At 38.8% G+C, this 14,168-nt stretch overlaps 1 protein-coding gene across 4 annotated transcripts in view; it reads right to left on the reverse strand.

Annotated features, from left to right (window-relative positions):
• Positions 1–5,940: 5,940 nt before the first annotated feature.
• Positions 5,941–14,168, reverse strand: part of MXI1 (MAX interactor 1, dimerization protein) — a 78,883-nt gene continuing 70,655 nt past the window's right edge. For all 4 annotated transcript variants that reach the window (XM_032880405.1, XM_032880424.1, XM_032880433.1 and 1 more), the window contains exons 4-6: positions 10,634–10,748; positions 9,847–10,018; positions 5,941–6,621 (exon numbers count right to left, since the gene is read on the reverse strand). In XM_032880405.1, coding sequence (XP_032736296.1) covers positions 6,458–6,621; positions 9,847–10,018; positions 10,634–10,748 — 451 coding nt within the window. In that variant the 3' untranslated portion in view covers positions 5,941–6,457. The remainder of the gene's footprint in view (positions 6,622–9,846; positions 10,019–10,633; positions 10,749–14,168) is intronic.

The raw sequence follows: 14,168 nt of genomic DNA on the forward strand, positions 1-14,168 counted from the left end.
TTTACTGTGCAAGTGGTAATGGTGACTTGTTTTTCCTTAACCTTAACAATGACCGTTCACATCATAATGGATAACAACATCCATTGCTTATAATTTGAAGCCCATAATTATAAACGTATTACTGAACTGCCGTCAAATTACCAAAGTGATTAAATTCAGTACGTGCTAGTAGAAGTTTAAATTTTTGTATTAGACTATTTTACGGCATGTCTCTGATGGGAAAGGAGTACAGGTTATAATAAAGTTACCCTAATACTTGCTTAAAATTAAAAGAGGGATTCCTGGATCTGCGTCCTATTCCAGGCCAAAGTATATCTGTTTTTGACAAACACCAGAGGTGATTCTGATGTGCATCCCCTGGCCTAGAACCATGTTTTAGGTTAAATACAAAAACAGTTTGACGTTTGAAATGAAGGAAAAATTACTAACGGGCAATTTCCTTAGCCCAATTACTAAAATTAGGCATCAGACCAAAATGAAATGCATCTGTTTATCATAACTCATTATTTTAGTGTGCTTTGTCACAGTAAATGTGCATGTGGGTATGTTTCCATTACAATGCAGTTTTAATGCTGCCTTTAAAATAGCAAGGGAGGGGGCGCCTGGGTGTCTCAGTGGGTTAAAGCCTCTGCCTTTGGCTCTGGTCATGATCCCAGGATCCTGGGATCGAGCCCCACATCTGGCTCTCTGCTCAGCAGGGAGCCTGCTTCCTCCTCTCTCTCTGCTTCTCTGTGATCTCCATCTGTCAGATAAATAAATAATTTAAAAAAAAAAAAATAGCAAGGGAAGAGGCACCTGGGTGGCTTGGTGGGTTAAGTGTTCAACTTTTGATTTTGGCCCAGGTCATGATCTCAGGGTTGTGAGATCGAGCCCTTTGTGGGGCTTCACACTCAGCTCCAGTCTGCTTGAGATTCTCTTTCCCTCTCCCACTGGCCCTCCTCTCTTCCTCCCACTGCTGTGCATGTGCTAACTCTCTCAAATAAATGTTAAAAAAAAAAAAAAAAAAAACCATCTGGTGACAAAAATCATAGTTTTAGAAGTAGTGTCTGTAGGTTGTCATTATAAAAGGTGAAAAATGTCACTTGTGCAAATTTAGCCAAAAAATATTTTTGGAGCTTTGGTTTGGCTTTTTGCCTCAACTTGGACATTAACTGAAGACGAAAGAAGAAAACAAATCTTAAAACCAGTAAGGTTTTGTATTTGTTAAAATCTTTACAGTTCAATAAATATCTGCTGGGTTGTATTATTTATATTATACTATGAAACAATCAGTATAAATGGTAATTTACCTATTCAGCAGTAAATGCCAACATTGTTTATATCTAGGGTTTTTGAGTTGCAAGTTAAACTGAATTTTTACTACAGTGGAGAGGAAGAACATAGCGGGCAATAGAACAGGTAATACCATAATTTAAACAAAACACAAGTAATTGAATTCTCTTATACTATTTTTATGTATAGGTAAGTTTTTAAATACCTTAAAATGTGCAGAGACTAATATTGGCATTCTAAGAATTTGTCCTGGCCTAGCCAACAGAAAGTAAAAAAATATGTAAGACGAAGCTGTTAGAGTTCTGTGAAGTTCTTCGATGGCCTTTTCTGCCTTCCAGCTTATGTATATATAAAGGTGGTTCTTTTGTGGCCTTGACTGGGGTAAAGCAGATCTGGGCATACTATAGGGTTTGTGGTAGTTGACAGCTGAAATAGCTAAAATTACCAGTTTTAGCTCCCAGGAAATAAAAACTGACAATTTACTTACACCTGGCACTTCACCAATTCACTTTTATGAAACGAGCACAGACTTAAGTTACTTAAATTATTAAAGTTGTAATTTGTTTTCCCAGTTACTATCTTAAGATCGCAGCTAAAGAAGCCATAGTTCCATGCATTAAGAGAAAGGTTGCTTTTTGTTTGAAGAGCTACTTTCTCAACTTGAGGCCCAAAGTCATGTTTATTATTTTGCTGGCTTATGATTTGCCTTTCTTGGTGAAAACTGATGTGCTTTTGTTTTTTCCCCTTTCAAGCCCTGTACTCACTTTAGCAAGATGCAGTGCATTTCTGACTAGAGAAAGAATTGAGGCTTGGAGGACACTTGACTCTATATCCTGGGAAAACCAGAATTGAAGCCTGAGACCTGCAGCTAGGCTAGTCTTTAATAGATGGTAATTGTCCAATTGTTCATTGCTCAGAAGTATGCAGGAAGGAGTAAGTATCCCTTTGGTTCTTTTGCCAGGTTTTTCTCTCCAAAAGCACTGTCAGGTTTAGTTGACATACCTTTCAGAGTGTGATAAAGCTGCTAGTTTAGAACCAACTGGCTTCTTAAATTTGTATTTTTAATACGCACTTTAGAGACACCTTATGGCTTTTATGTTTCTGTAATGCTGTTTGGTGCCCTGGTGTGAAAATCCGAGATAAATATCCCAGTTATTGCCCTACCAATAAAGACTTCAAGCATTCCTCTATAACAAAGAGCAAGAGTTTGAGGAAAAGGAAAAAATTTCAAAGTTCTATGAAGTTAGCTGGCAGTACTTTAAAAGAGCTTCGTCTAAGCCATTTCCCCTAATAATTTATGATGGTATAGAAAGGTAAGACCACCAAGAAGTGAGGTTGTCAGCCAATACCTGTATCTTGAACTACACTTATTTGGAAGAATCAGATGTATTCCACAAGAAAACCAGTTTCCTCTTAGATCCAGTCCATCGGCCAAGATTTTTTTCTTGGCAAGGCCAGCATTAAATGTTAACTAGGGCATTATGCAGTGGTTACTACTAGTGTTTAACAGACTGAAGCTCAGGTTAGTCTTTTTTTTTTTTTTTAGAAAGATCAGGTAATCACTAAAACCGCTGATACATCAATCTTACAAAGTCTTTATTTAAAAAATTCTATAGGACATCAAAAGTGACTTCTTACAAAGTATAACCTGTCATGGAATTCTGTGAAAGTGAACCATTTTATTTATTTATTAAAATTGTCTTTTTCTGCAAGACCCAGAGTCAGAATAACTAAAATTCAAGATTAAGGATGAAGAAATTAGAAGGTTGCATTCATCAGAGAAAGGAGAAGTACAAACCTTATTTTTCTTTTGGTGCTACAAACTCCTAGGTTGAATATGTGTGGGGATTTACATATATAAGTTTTAATCCTTACAACCTTTCAAAATAGAGGTAGTATTTGCAACAACTTTTCAGGAGGAAACAGGCTCCATGAAGAAATTAACTTGCCCAGAGTCCATAGCAAATATTCGAACCAGTATTTAAATGTGACCCCGAAAACCCTGTTCTTCCCAGATTATGCTGCTGTTTGTAGGGAGTATGGAATTTTTGAGATGTAAGGATAATAAAAGAAAGGGGGAAAAGGCAGCTCCTGCTTCTTCAAGTGGAAGAAAACAAACTTACCAAAGAACCTTCTCCAAGAAGTTAAACGATTTCCTTGTGAGAAATGACCCAGGAGGCAGTGTGGCCTTAGGTTAGGAAATTTTGCCTCAATAATCCTCACTGCCTTTTAAAATCCCTTCATAATGCTAAAAGCTACCATCGTGGGGACTAGAAAAGTCATTTCTACCAGAGTTCTCATACCTATTCCAACCAGAAACTACAGTCTGACTTCATCAGAATCTTCTTTGGTAATAAATATGCACTGAAATAAGACTTACCTCTATTAGTATATTACTCAGGCATTTTACATAAAGGGTACCTTAACTCAGGTTAGTGGGTAGGGACTAAACGCGAACTTCCAGGCTTCTTTTCAAATTAAATGGATAGTTGTAGCCAAACGGATACCCAAAAAGGTCCTTAAGAACAGATAATAACAAATGGCTTTGTGTCCTACCTGAAGCAGTTAAGATTATCGGGTACATTAAACCATCTGCAGTTGGGTTACGTGGAGTTATCAGTCAAGAAGGCACCTGTTTAAATTACAGAACAGGAATGGCAATGATTCAAATTGCCATTAATTCTGGACTACTGAAGTCGTATCAACTTAAACATGTAGGGGATAGTTGCTTCTCAAGGTGTGGATGCTCATTCTTATTTTTTCCTTCATAGAGAAGGGTGGGACAAAAAGCACTCGGGTGTTCTTCATTCACAATTTTTATTTCTTGCAATTAACTTTTATATCTTCAAAGTCGATTTGTCTTTTAAAAAATTAATACTTCTTACTCATCATACAATCCACTCCCCTCCCACAAGGTAAACAAACCCAGGGAAAGAGTAATTCAGAGGGCAGTTGAAATAGTTACTACAGATTTGTGACAAAGGCTTTCCAGACCACCAACCTGTACATATACAACAAAATGGCAGCACCTCAAGGTCTCCTGAATGACGTCCGAAACTCCAGCCCTACCCAAGTGATGCCGGTGAATGCCGTGAGAACAAAATGGAAGCTTAGTCGTTGGCTTCCATTTACTATCACGGTAGTTAGCAGAGTCTTTAAACTGTCTCCCTTGGGAAAGTCAAAAGTGAGCAAATACATAGAGCAACATTTTGACCCAGCCAGGAGCAATTATAAGTGAAACCAAAAATAATTGACCTGGGCCAGAGAAATGAATTTATCATGTTTTTCATAAAGTCCCCAGCACCTGAAGTAGCAAGTTCTAATAATGGGCTTCTAAAGGCATGCAGTTTTTCACACATCTACTTCAAAGGGTTTCTTCCACTCAAACAGAGCACAATCAAGGATAAAATGTTTTCAGAGGCACAGGAAGAGCACAAACAAGTATATGCTGAGGCCTTGTGTGTGACCAAGATGGTACACTTCATACACAGAAGCAGTGAAAGCTGTCAAAGTGCTACTTACAAAGGATAGTCTAACATTACACACACAACTCAACTGCACTGCTACATATGGTGGTCTTTATTTTCTTTTTCCTTGCCCAGCCCTATCTAAACAAAATAAAACTACAGGACTGAAATTAACAACCCATTAAAATCAGCAATAAGTTACGAAAATCATAAAGCTTTTTTTTTTTAAGTAATTAAGGGTAGTTAAATTATTCAAAGTATACAAAGTCCAAAGAGCCAGGGGTAAGGGGGTCCAAGAAGACTTCCTGGGGTAAAGGAGAAGGTGGGGTGGGGTAGGGTGAACACCTTGGATTTGGAAAGACAAAGGTAACACATGACATCAAAGTGCAGGCTAGAAAAGAAATTTCACTTAAAAGGTTTCTGAAAATATTGGGAAGAGCAACAACAGCACCTGCACAGTGGGACTGTGAGGAAGGAGAGAGACTGCTGGTAGGAAAATGAAAGCAAATCTTTACAATGAAACGAGACAAGTGCCGAACTCAACTATGTTAAGTATTATAGCGTGTCTACTATAGATATCAGATGGTTAAAAGCTGGTAAAAGGTAATGATTCTAAAAGAAAATAAAAACAGCATTGACCTTTTTTCTACCTAGCCCAGACCTCATTCATTTTGTGCACTATAAAGAGTGAGGTGTGAGGTGTTTTATCATTATCAAATGCTGCATCAAAATAGATGATTTATTTTCCCATGTGTTTTTCCACTATAAAAGACATCTATGTTCTTTATGGACAAGCTTTAAAAAGATGTCATTTTGGTTTTCAACACATACAAACAGTTATCAAAATCTGAAATAAAAATGCTGCCGTGGCTCAGACCTTGGCCTGCTAATCTGCGTGCACGATTCTTCTGGCCCACGCAGACACAGAGGCATGGAGAGCTTTTTCCTTCTGGCCCCTCAATCCGAATTCCTAGGCCCTGTGTGGTAGAGGCTGTCATACTGCCCCCATGCTGCCCAAGGGCCCAAGGGCGGCTGACTGTGGAGCTGGCGGTGGGGTGCCCTACTGATCACAATGCAGGATAAGGTTAGCTTGCTTAGCATGGAATCCAACAGAAAGCTGAGCTGCATGATGATCCCTTTCAAAAGGCTTCATGGGAGTCTCTCCTCTTGCAGAGCATGAAATGAGGTTGCTTCCCCCCCCCCCAAGATTTGATCATCCACAGGCTTCCTGATAAGCTGTCCCAGGCTGAGTTTTAATAGCTCTTTAGCTATCCAAGTTAATGCCTGATTATCTTGTCTTCTCATTACTATAGGTTTGACTTTGTTTTTAGGACCATAAAACTCAGGAAGGGTTCATAACCCCATCCTTAAATGTGTCTACTCATTGTATTATGAGCAAACTACAGAAGAAAAAGAGGACAGAATCTCCAATGTCCTCTTTCAAATAAACTAAATCAAGAAAATTTCACCAAGTTTTCTGCTGCCATTAGAAACAGATTTTCAAATATGAATATTATGAGTATTTGTTCTGCTGGGGAGGCTCTGCTCCACTTTTTGCTAAGTATTTGCTTAAATAGAGGTCTTTTGACCCTTTTGTTCAAGTATAGTTTTGTTTAGTTTTAAAGAGGAGACTGCATCATGAACCCAATTTAAGAGATTGTTTGGATTGAGTTGGCCCAGTGAATATTTTGCCCTGCACTGTTATGTCATGCTGGGTTCTAGGAAGTGAACGAAAGTTTGACACTGGCACTGGAGTAACCCTCGTCACTCCCAATACTCTGCAGGCTGCTGTGGTCATCAATGTCACTGATGCTGGTGGTACTGATATTGTCCACTTCTCCATGGGAGAACTCTGTGCTTTCAACATCCACTTCAATCTCCTCTGCCAAAGAGAGAAAAAGAAGAACATTAGTAATCTGGACTTTCAAAAAGTAATGAGAAAAGGGCATAAGAAAAAGTGATTATGTTTTTGTAGTGTAAAATAATTATACAAGCTTCTTATCCGTGATCTCTGGAGAACAGAAGTAACTAAAGGTGAAGAGACACAGGGATACATTTTGTAAAGGGGAATGTCTGGTAACCAGTGGTGGTCTCGATCAGCAAGTTTACTAAAGCCTTTGACGCCAGTCCGTCTGGACCTCCCACCAAAAGAACTCAGCCTATTTGGGAATTAGTGCTTAATATTAAAAAATCCCAACCCCAAGTGCTTTAGCTACATCTGTTTTGCATTAAACTAGAAACTAATTCTCAGTGTTGTTTATTAATCAGAGTTGCCTTAAAGAGGGAAAAAAGCATTAGTTTAGTATAGGTGAACTAGAAAATTTATCCATTTATTCTTGCCTTTGGCAGTCTCATTCTACAGACAGTTCTACAGACTTCTAGGATTCATCACAAAGACCTCTGACTACTCAGCAACCAAACTAAGCCAGTCATTATAGAGTGAACCTGAGAGATTTCTATACAATTCGATTTAATTTTCTTGAATGAAATGTAGCTTGAAATGAGGGTATGAGCCTGAAAAGTCTCTGGATTATAGTGAGATCTATAGCAAAGATAATAGCAAAGGCATTTCAGTGATGGTTAACTTTACTTCAAAATCAAACATGATTTTTAATCCCTACATACATATATGACTGGATGGGGCACCTGGGTGGCTCAGTGGGTTAAGCCTCTGCCTTCGGGTCAGGTCATGGTCTCAGGGTCCTGGGATCGAGCCCCGCATCGGGCTCTCTGCTCAGCAGGGAGCCTGCTTCCCTTCCTCTCTCTCTGCCTGCCTCTCTGCCTACTTGTGATCTTTGTTTGTCAAATAAATAAATAAAATCTTTTAAATAAATAAATAAATAAATACATATATGACTGGCTATCAACACTTTGTTAAATACTACATATACAATCACCAATACTACATAAAATACAGTATACATTTTAAAAAACAAAGGCAGTTGAAAAACTGTTCTCTCCCATAACAGCCAGAATGAACTCAAGATTCTTCAATTCTTTTAAGTTCAAAGTCTGATGTTTTGTATCTGGCACTGACTCTAAGGGTTCCCACTGATCACAACTGCTTTAGGAAAAGTGAATTCTTGCTGAGCCCAAGAAGACAGAGTAAGTTATTTCAAAGAGTATTATTTTCAAAAGGGCTTGTTGCTTCCAAAAGTTTTAGAAACATTTAGAAATGTTTCTGAAATGCAGGCATCTGTCCAAACAAGCTGTCCAAACAATCCTATGAATTCATAACTGTTTGTTTCACATCCATAATGCTTCACAGGCTATTTGGTCTTTCCCAGTATCACAGAATCTCATCCAACCTACGATTAGAAAATAGAATCAAAACACCCTATCCAACAGAGCTCGCTGGACTCACAAAGTAAAATGAGAGACTGCTCTAGCTCTAGCCAAATGGACTGGAGATCGCACTAAAAGTCCCCTATAATACTGGGAAAGAGAGCTTCTAGATAAGAACAGGAAAAGAGGTTCTAGCACATGGGGACTACTAAAAAAAAATGAGAACTATAATGATGAAGACACACTCTTTCTCAAATTTGGAGGTGGGGTGGGTACAAGGAGGAGTTAACAGCAGGAAGGGCAGCTAAAACCTGCAGACCTAACAAAGTCAGACAGCTACTAACTAGTAGAAGAAAGACTAGGATTGAGGTCTGCCTCTTAATTTGGGGTCATTCTTGCTACAACTGTCAGACACAGATCCAGCATGTCCCCAAGGTTCCTGCTGCTGCCTCTGATAAACTTTTGTTCTCTGAAATTGAGTGCCACATAAAAACAAACTTACATAGCAAAACAACAAAAACAACAAACCCAAGGACTCCTAGGGTTGTGCTAAAAGGGATCAAAAATCAATTTGAAACGCTTCTATGGAATATAAGAAACTGGATGATGGGTACATGAGAATTCAATATTCTATTCTACTTTTGTGTACATTTGAAAACTTCCATATAAAAAGTCAAAAGAAATTCTACAAATAATTCTTTGTTTTAGAATCCTCAAGATCTCATGAGCTCTATTTTCCCTAATATAAAGCTTAAAATCATGAGAGTTCACCTCTGGGATCTTCTATTGTGTTGTGAGGCCTGATGTGGTAGGAGCTTTAGATGAACAGATCAGTAAAATTCAAACAAAATTCCTGGTTTGTTGTTGGTCTTTCATTCTGCCAAAGACAAACAGTCTGGGACAGATGGAAAGAGAAATGAAGGGTGCGGCCTTTAAAATACAGACATAAAAATTAACATCACCAGTTACAAAACATAACATCATGTATCTTCCTAATGCAATGAATTGAGAAGAGCACAACATCACTTCTGTGATATTTCTTCCCCCCAAATGTAAAACCTCCACTTAATAATGAGAAAACCTCGAGACACTTGAAAGATGCTATATAAAATAACTGGCCGGTATTCTTCAAAATTGTCATGGTCACAGAGACTGAGGAGCTACTGAATGCAATGTTGGATCCTGCATTGGATCCTAGGTCAGACGAAGGACATTAGTGGGAAAACTGGTGAAACATGAGTAATGTCTACTGATTAATAATATTACATGAATGTTAATTTTCTGGTTGCAGTAACTGTTATGTCTACAGAAGATGTTAATAGTAGGGAAACCTGGGTGAAGAGTGTATGAGAACTCTACCATTTTCTACAGAAGACACAGCTTTTCTCTCAGTTTAAAATTGTTTCAAAGTAGAGGGGCGCCTGGGTGGCTCCGCTGGTTCTGTGTCTGCCTTCCACCCAGGTCATGATCCCAGGGTCGTGGGATTGAGCCCCGCACTGGGCTCCCTGCTCAGTGGGGAGTCCGCTTCTCCTCCTCACAGCTCATGTTCTCTGTCACCATCTTTGTTTCTCTCAAATAAATAAAATCTTTCAAAAAATTGTTTCAAAGGAGAAAGTTAAAAATACGTACCTACAAAATAAAGGAAAAAAAAGTTCTGTAGTTCATCAGGCATTGCTAGGCCACGTAGTGACTGCACAAGATCCAGGATGGTGCAGCACTAGCTGAAGAGAAGAAAGCAAATACAGGGCTTTCCAACGTACCCTGCCTAAATTTAGATACAGGGATGCTTAGTATTTCATTAGGGAAGAAGCAAACGGCCTACCTCGCTCTGAATCAGAACGATCTGAAGAAACAGTCGATCCAATGCTGTCCATTCGTATTCGTTCCAGCTCCTGAGGACCCTGCAGCTGTTCCAGTCGCCGCTTTAAAAATCTCTGTTCTCGTTCCAAGTTCTCTAGCTGGTGCTGGCTCCTCCTTTCAGCTTCTTCAAGTTTCTAAAATGATAAAATGCTACTTGTGTACGGTCCAGTACAAGCAATAAAATTCATTCTTACCTAACATCTTAAACGTTTTCTTCTTTGGCAGAGAAGGTCTGAATATACAGGTATATACGTGTGTGTATCTAAAAACATACATAAATACGTATTTTTAAACATCAAAAATAATTTTCTTCATTTTTCCTTTCCTGTCTGTGCGTAATGAATGCTACATGACTGTAACGGTTTGGAGTTCGCAAAGTCTGTGAAGTTATCTCCATGACAGAGAAACTTGCTCTGCGCTGTGGTTCAATGGAAAAATACCGGAGGACAGAGCCAAACAACGTCATCTCCACCAGAGGGCACAATTGCCTTCCTTCTGCAGATCAGAAGAGTAATTGTTATTTTCCTAGTATTCCCAGCTCCTCAGATGGCCATGCTGTCAAAACAATTTAGTTTAATCGGGTTATGTTGCTCCCATCAGATTAGCTGAAAAGTTTTCAGGAAGATTCCTCTTGAGGTCAGTTATTAAGGAGGGCACAGTGAGCTAGCTGATGTTTATGAACAGGAATCATTGCTTATAATGAAACAAGGGCTGAGACAGTCATGTACAAATACGAAAGAAATTCTCACCTTGATGTGTGCTTTGGCTTTGTTAAGCAAACCAAGTGTTGTGTGCCTGGTACAGTCTGGTCCTAGTGGAATCAGAACTTTTAAGCGTTCTAAACAGAGGCGCAGATGAGCTCGTCTACAAAAGACGACAAAAGTCAAATCAGCACAGCCTAAATATTGCACTAGAAACCTCCTAACGCCTATTTTAAGACAAATAATAGCTGGGGCGCCGGGGTGGCTCAGAGGGTTAAAGCCTCTGCCTTCAGCTCAGGTCATGATCTCAGGGTCCTGGGATCGAGCCCCACATCGGGCTCTTTCCTTGGTAGGGAGCCTGCTTCCTCCTCTCTCTCTCTGCCTGCCTCTCTGCCTACTTGTGATCTCTCTCTGTTGAATAAAAAAAAAAAAAAAAAAAAAAAAAAAAAACCTTAAAAAAAAAAGACAAATAATAGCTCACAGATTACTTAGTCTATATCCATGTTACACCCCTAATTCTTCAGTTGCAAAGTACGTGCAAATACAGGCACGCTTACTGGTTTTCGGGCTCTACCATGACGTTTGTACTCCGCAGACACAGTCACTTCAGATTACTATCCCCAGTGGTAATCTGTCAGAGATGCTTTATTTTTAAGCCATCCCATAAACTGTCTCCAAGTGTACTAATGTGGAAGTAGGAAAGCATACCAGGGCAATTAATTGTATTGATTTTGAATGCCTAGAACGACAGGCTACAGTAGAAGTTTTCAGCTGGAATAACCCCAGGGAGTATAAAATGCTCAGGAATTTCCATTTCTTCTCTCCCATCTTTTACATACACCCACACACACCTCTCTCTACAACTGTAGCCATCCTACAGTGTTACCTGTTATCATGTTAGATTGAACCACAGAAAAATTTTGATATCTAAGTCTCACTTATAAAAATGGCAACTTCTTATGATTCTACACATTAGAAACAGCAAAATGGTATGACCAGCTAGAACAGGCTTAGGCAAAATATATGGCTCTGTGGTCAATTTCAGCCACTGAAACAACCACCCAGGAAACAGTCCCCTGCTTCCTAACATCTCAGTGCACCAGTTCATTAGTTTTAAATTTTTATCTCTCTCCCTCACCTCTCTCTCTCATTATCCCACCTCCAATTTTCTACACATTGGGAAAAAGGTAGGTAACAACAAAAAAAATTTTTTTAAAGATTTTTATTTGTTTATCTGAGAGAGAACAAGAGCAGGGGGAGGGACACAAGGAGAGGGAGAAGCAGGCTTCCTGCTGAGCAGGGAGTCCATTGCGGGGCTTGATCCCAGAACCCTGGGATCAGGACCTGAACCAAAGGCAGACGCTTAACCAACTGAGCCACCCAGGTGCCCTTGACAAAACTCTTTACAAAAAAACTATTCCATTCTTTAATATACCCATTCTATGGACAACTTAGGGAAATTTTCTACTGAAAATGCTAGCACAGAGTCTCATGGTTTTACCCTCCCTGTATCCTAAAGGTACTACGATCACCATGATGAGCATTCTGGGTACTTAACTGTATACTAACACAATGTGAGTCCACATCTCTGGTTCTTTGCTTCACAGGCATAACATAATTTAGCAATTAATAAATAGCATATCTGATAAGAAAATCCACAAATGTGTTCACAGTTTATCCTTATTCCTTAAAGAGTTGTTAACTGACCATTTAGCAACTGTCTTCATTTGAACAAGGAACAAAACACATCATCCTCTCAATGAGGGCCAAAATGATTTTATGAGTTCACCCACCAAACTATGCTTTCTTGGTCTTACTACACAAGAAATAATAAGTGAAATTCTCAAACGCTAGCAATTTGAAAGAGGGGCAGGAGAAGACAATAAGCAACCAATTATGTCACTGACAAGCAAGGATGATGAAGAGTCTGGAGGTCAGAGTTTGGTAATGAACTTTCAAGATTCTTCCAGCTTCCACTACCCCAGCTTTGGTCAAGGGTCCATTAGTATATCCATTCCAAACCTCTTTATTGAGTTCAGTAGTTCAAATCTAATAGTTGGCTCCAGGCTTGACATATCTGATGTAGATAAAGGAATTTTAAAATTTTCCCTAAATTAAAGGTATATCAATGGATTCCCCTCAATGAGACTTAACAATTTTAAAGTCATTGTGCTGCCCTGCTGTGCTACCCCAAATCACAGAACCTTTAGTAAAATTCTCATTTTTAACTGGAAAACCTCTTGAGTGAAGATTCACATGATCGCTTAGTGCTTTTGCTGGGCAGACTAAAACAATAACAAAAAAAAACGAAACAAAAAAATCCATAGTAAAAAGTGCCTTTAAACTCTTCATCAGAATTATTCTAGCATATATGCCTAATAACTGCACTCCTACAATATGACTGGAGGACGGAGAGAAAGACTGGCGGTCGTCTTGCTAAGAACTAGAGGCTCCCAAGGGGGCCCTGAATTCAGGCATCTAAAAAAGTTAATACAGCAACTAACTAGTAAAGTTAACAAGTATGTTGGCACAAGAATAACTTGTCAATTTTGTTTACTTAACCCCAGAAGTTCAGTGTATATACAGGAAATATCTTCTATATTGAGTTTAAGGAACTTCACAATGACCCCTTACTAGAGTTTTACATCAAGGAAAAAATGGGTGCTTCAGTTTTCTGTTTTTCAGATCTAAGTCATATTAAAATCTAAGCAGAAATCAACTAACATCATAAAATGTCTATGTTTTTTTCTCTTTCTTCTTATCATTGAGATATGTATTTACTACATGACTTTGTATATTCAGCAATATTCCACACACTTGCTTGAGTGGTGGAAGTAAAAAAAGAAATGTGAACTTTAGGAGTTTATAATCTAGACTACAGAATGAAATATATTGTTTGGTTTCATCTGGTTCATAATGAAATGAGTCACACGGAATTCAAGGGCAACAGAATCTGAATAAAAGAGGAGATTGTAACTGGAGAAAGCACACTTATAAGAGAAGTTGAAACTTGACTTTGGACTTGAAGGATACTGAATTTGTCTATAGAAAAGCAAGCCTTTTCCAGGCAATTAAAAGAGTACGGGACTCAAGTTCATAAAGTGAAATCAAGTTACTTTTTTCTTTCAGGGGAAAACAACAAAGCTGGAATTCTGTAAGGAAGTATCAGCCAAGTTCCGTAGTCTGGTGGTCCACAACAGCAATGACAAATCCGAATCTGCCCAAGCCAAGGGAGTCAACGTGTAGGATGGCTAGATGAACAGCAAGGCAGACCACCCTCTAAAATATTTTTTATTAGCCCCTATTGAACATTTCTTCAGTCAAGTAATTATAAATGTGCTCCAAGTTATAGCTTAAGAAAACATGCCCTGAGTTATCATGTCTCACAAAGACCAGTGATGCCATTTTCCATGTTTTATAAACATAATCTTTTAAAATAGGTAAGAGTATGAAGAATGGATGGTAAATGATGTCCTTTGCTCTCCTGTGGGGAAAGGTCCCTGTGAGAGCCAAATGTCATTTCCTCCAGTTTCTATACGGGTAAGAGAATCAGGCATTTGGAGAAGAGAGTAACAAAAGGTTA

This window comes from Lontra canadensis, unplaced genomic scaffold (assembly GCF_010015895.1).
Source record: "Lontra canadensis isolate GAN:19392208 unplaced genomic scaffold, GSC_riverotter_1.0 scaffold3, whole genome shotgun sequence".
NCBI classification, from domain to species: domain Eukaryota; kingdom Metazoa; phylum Chordata; class Mammalia; order Carnivora; family Mustelidae; genus Lontra; species Lontra canadensis.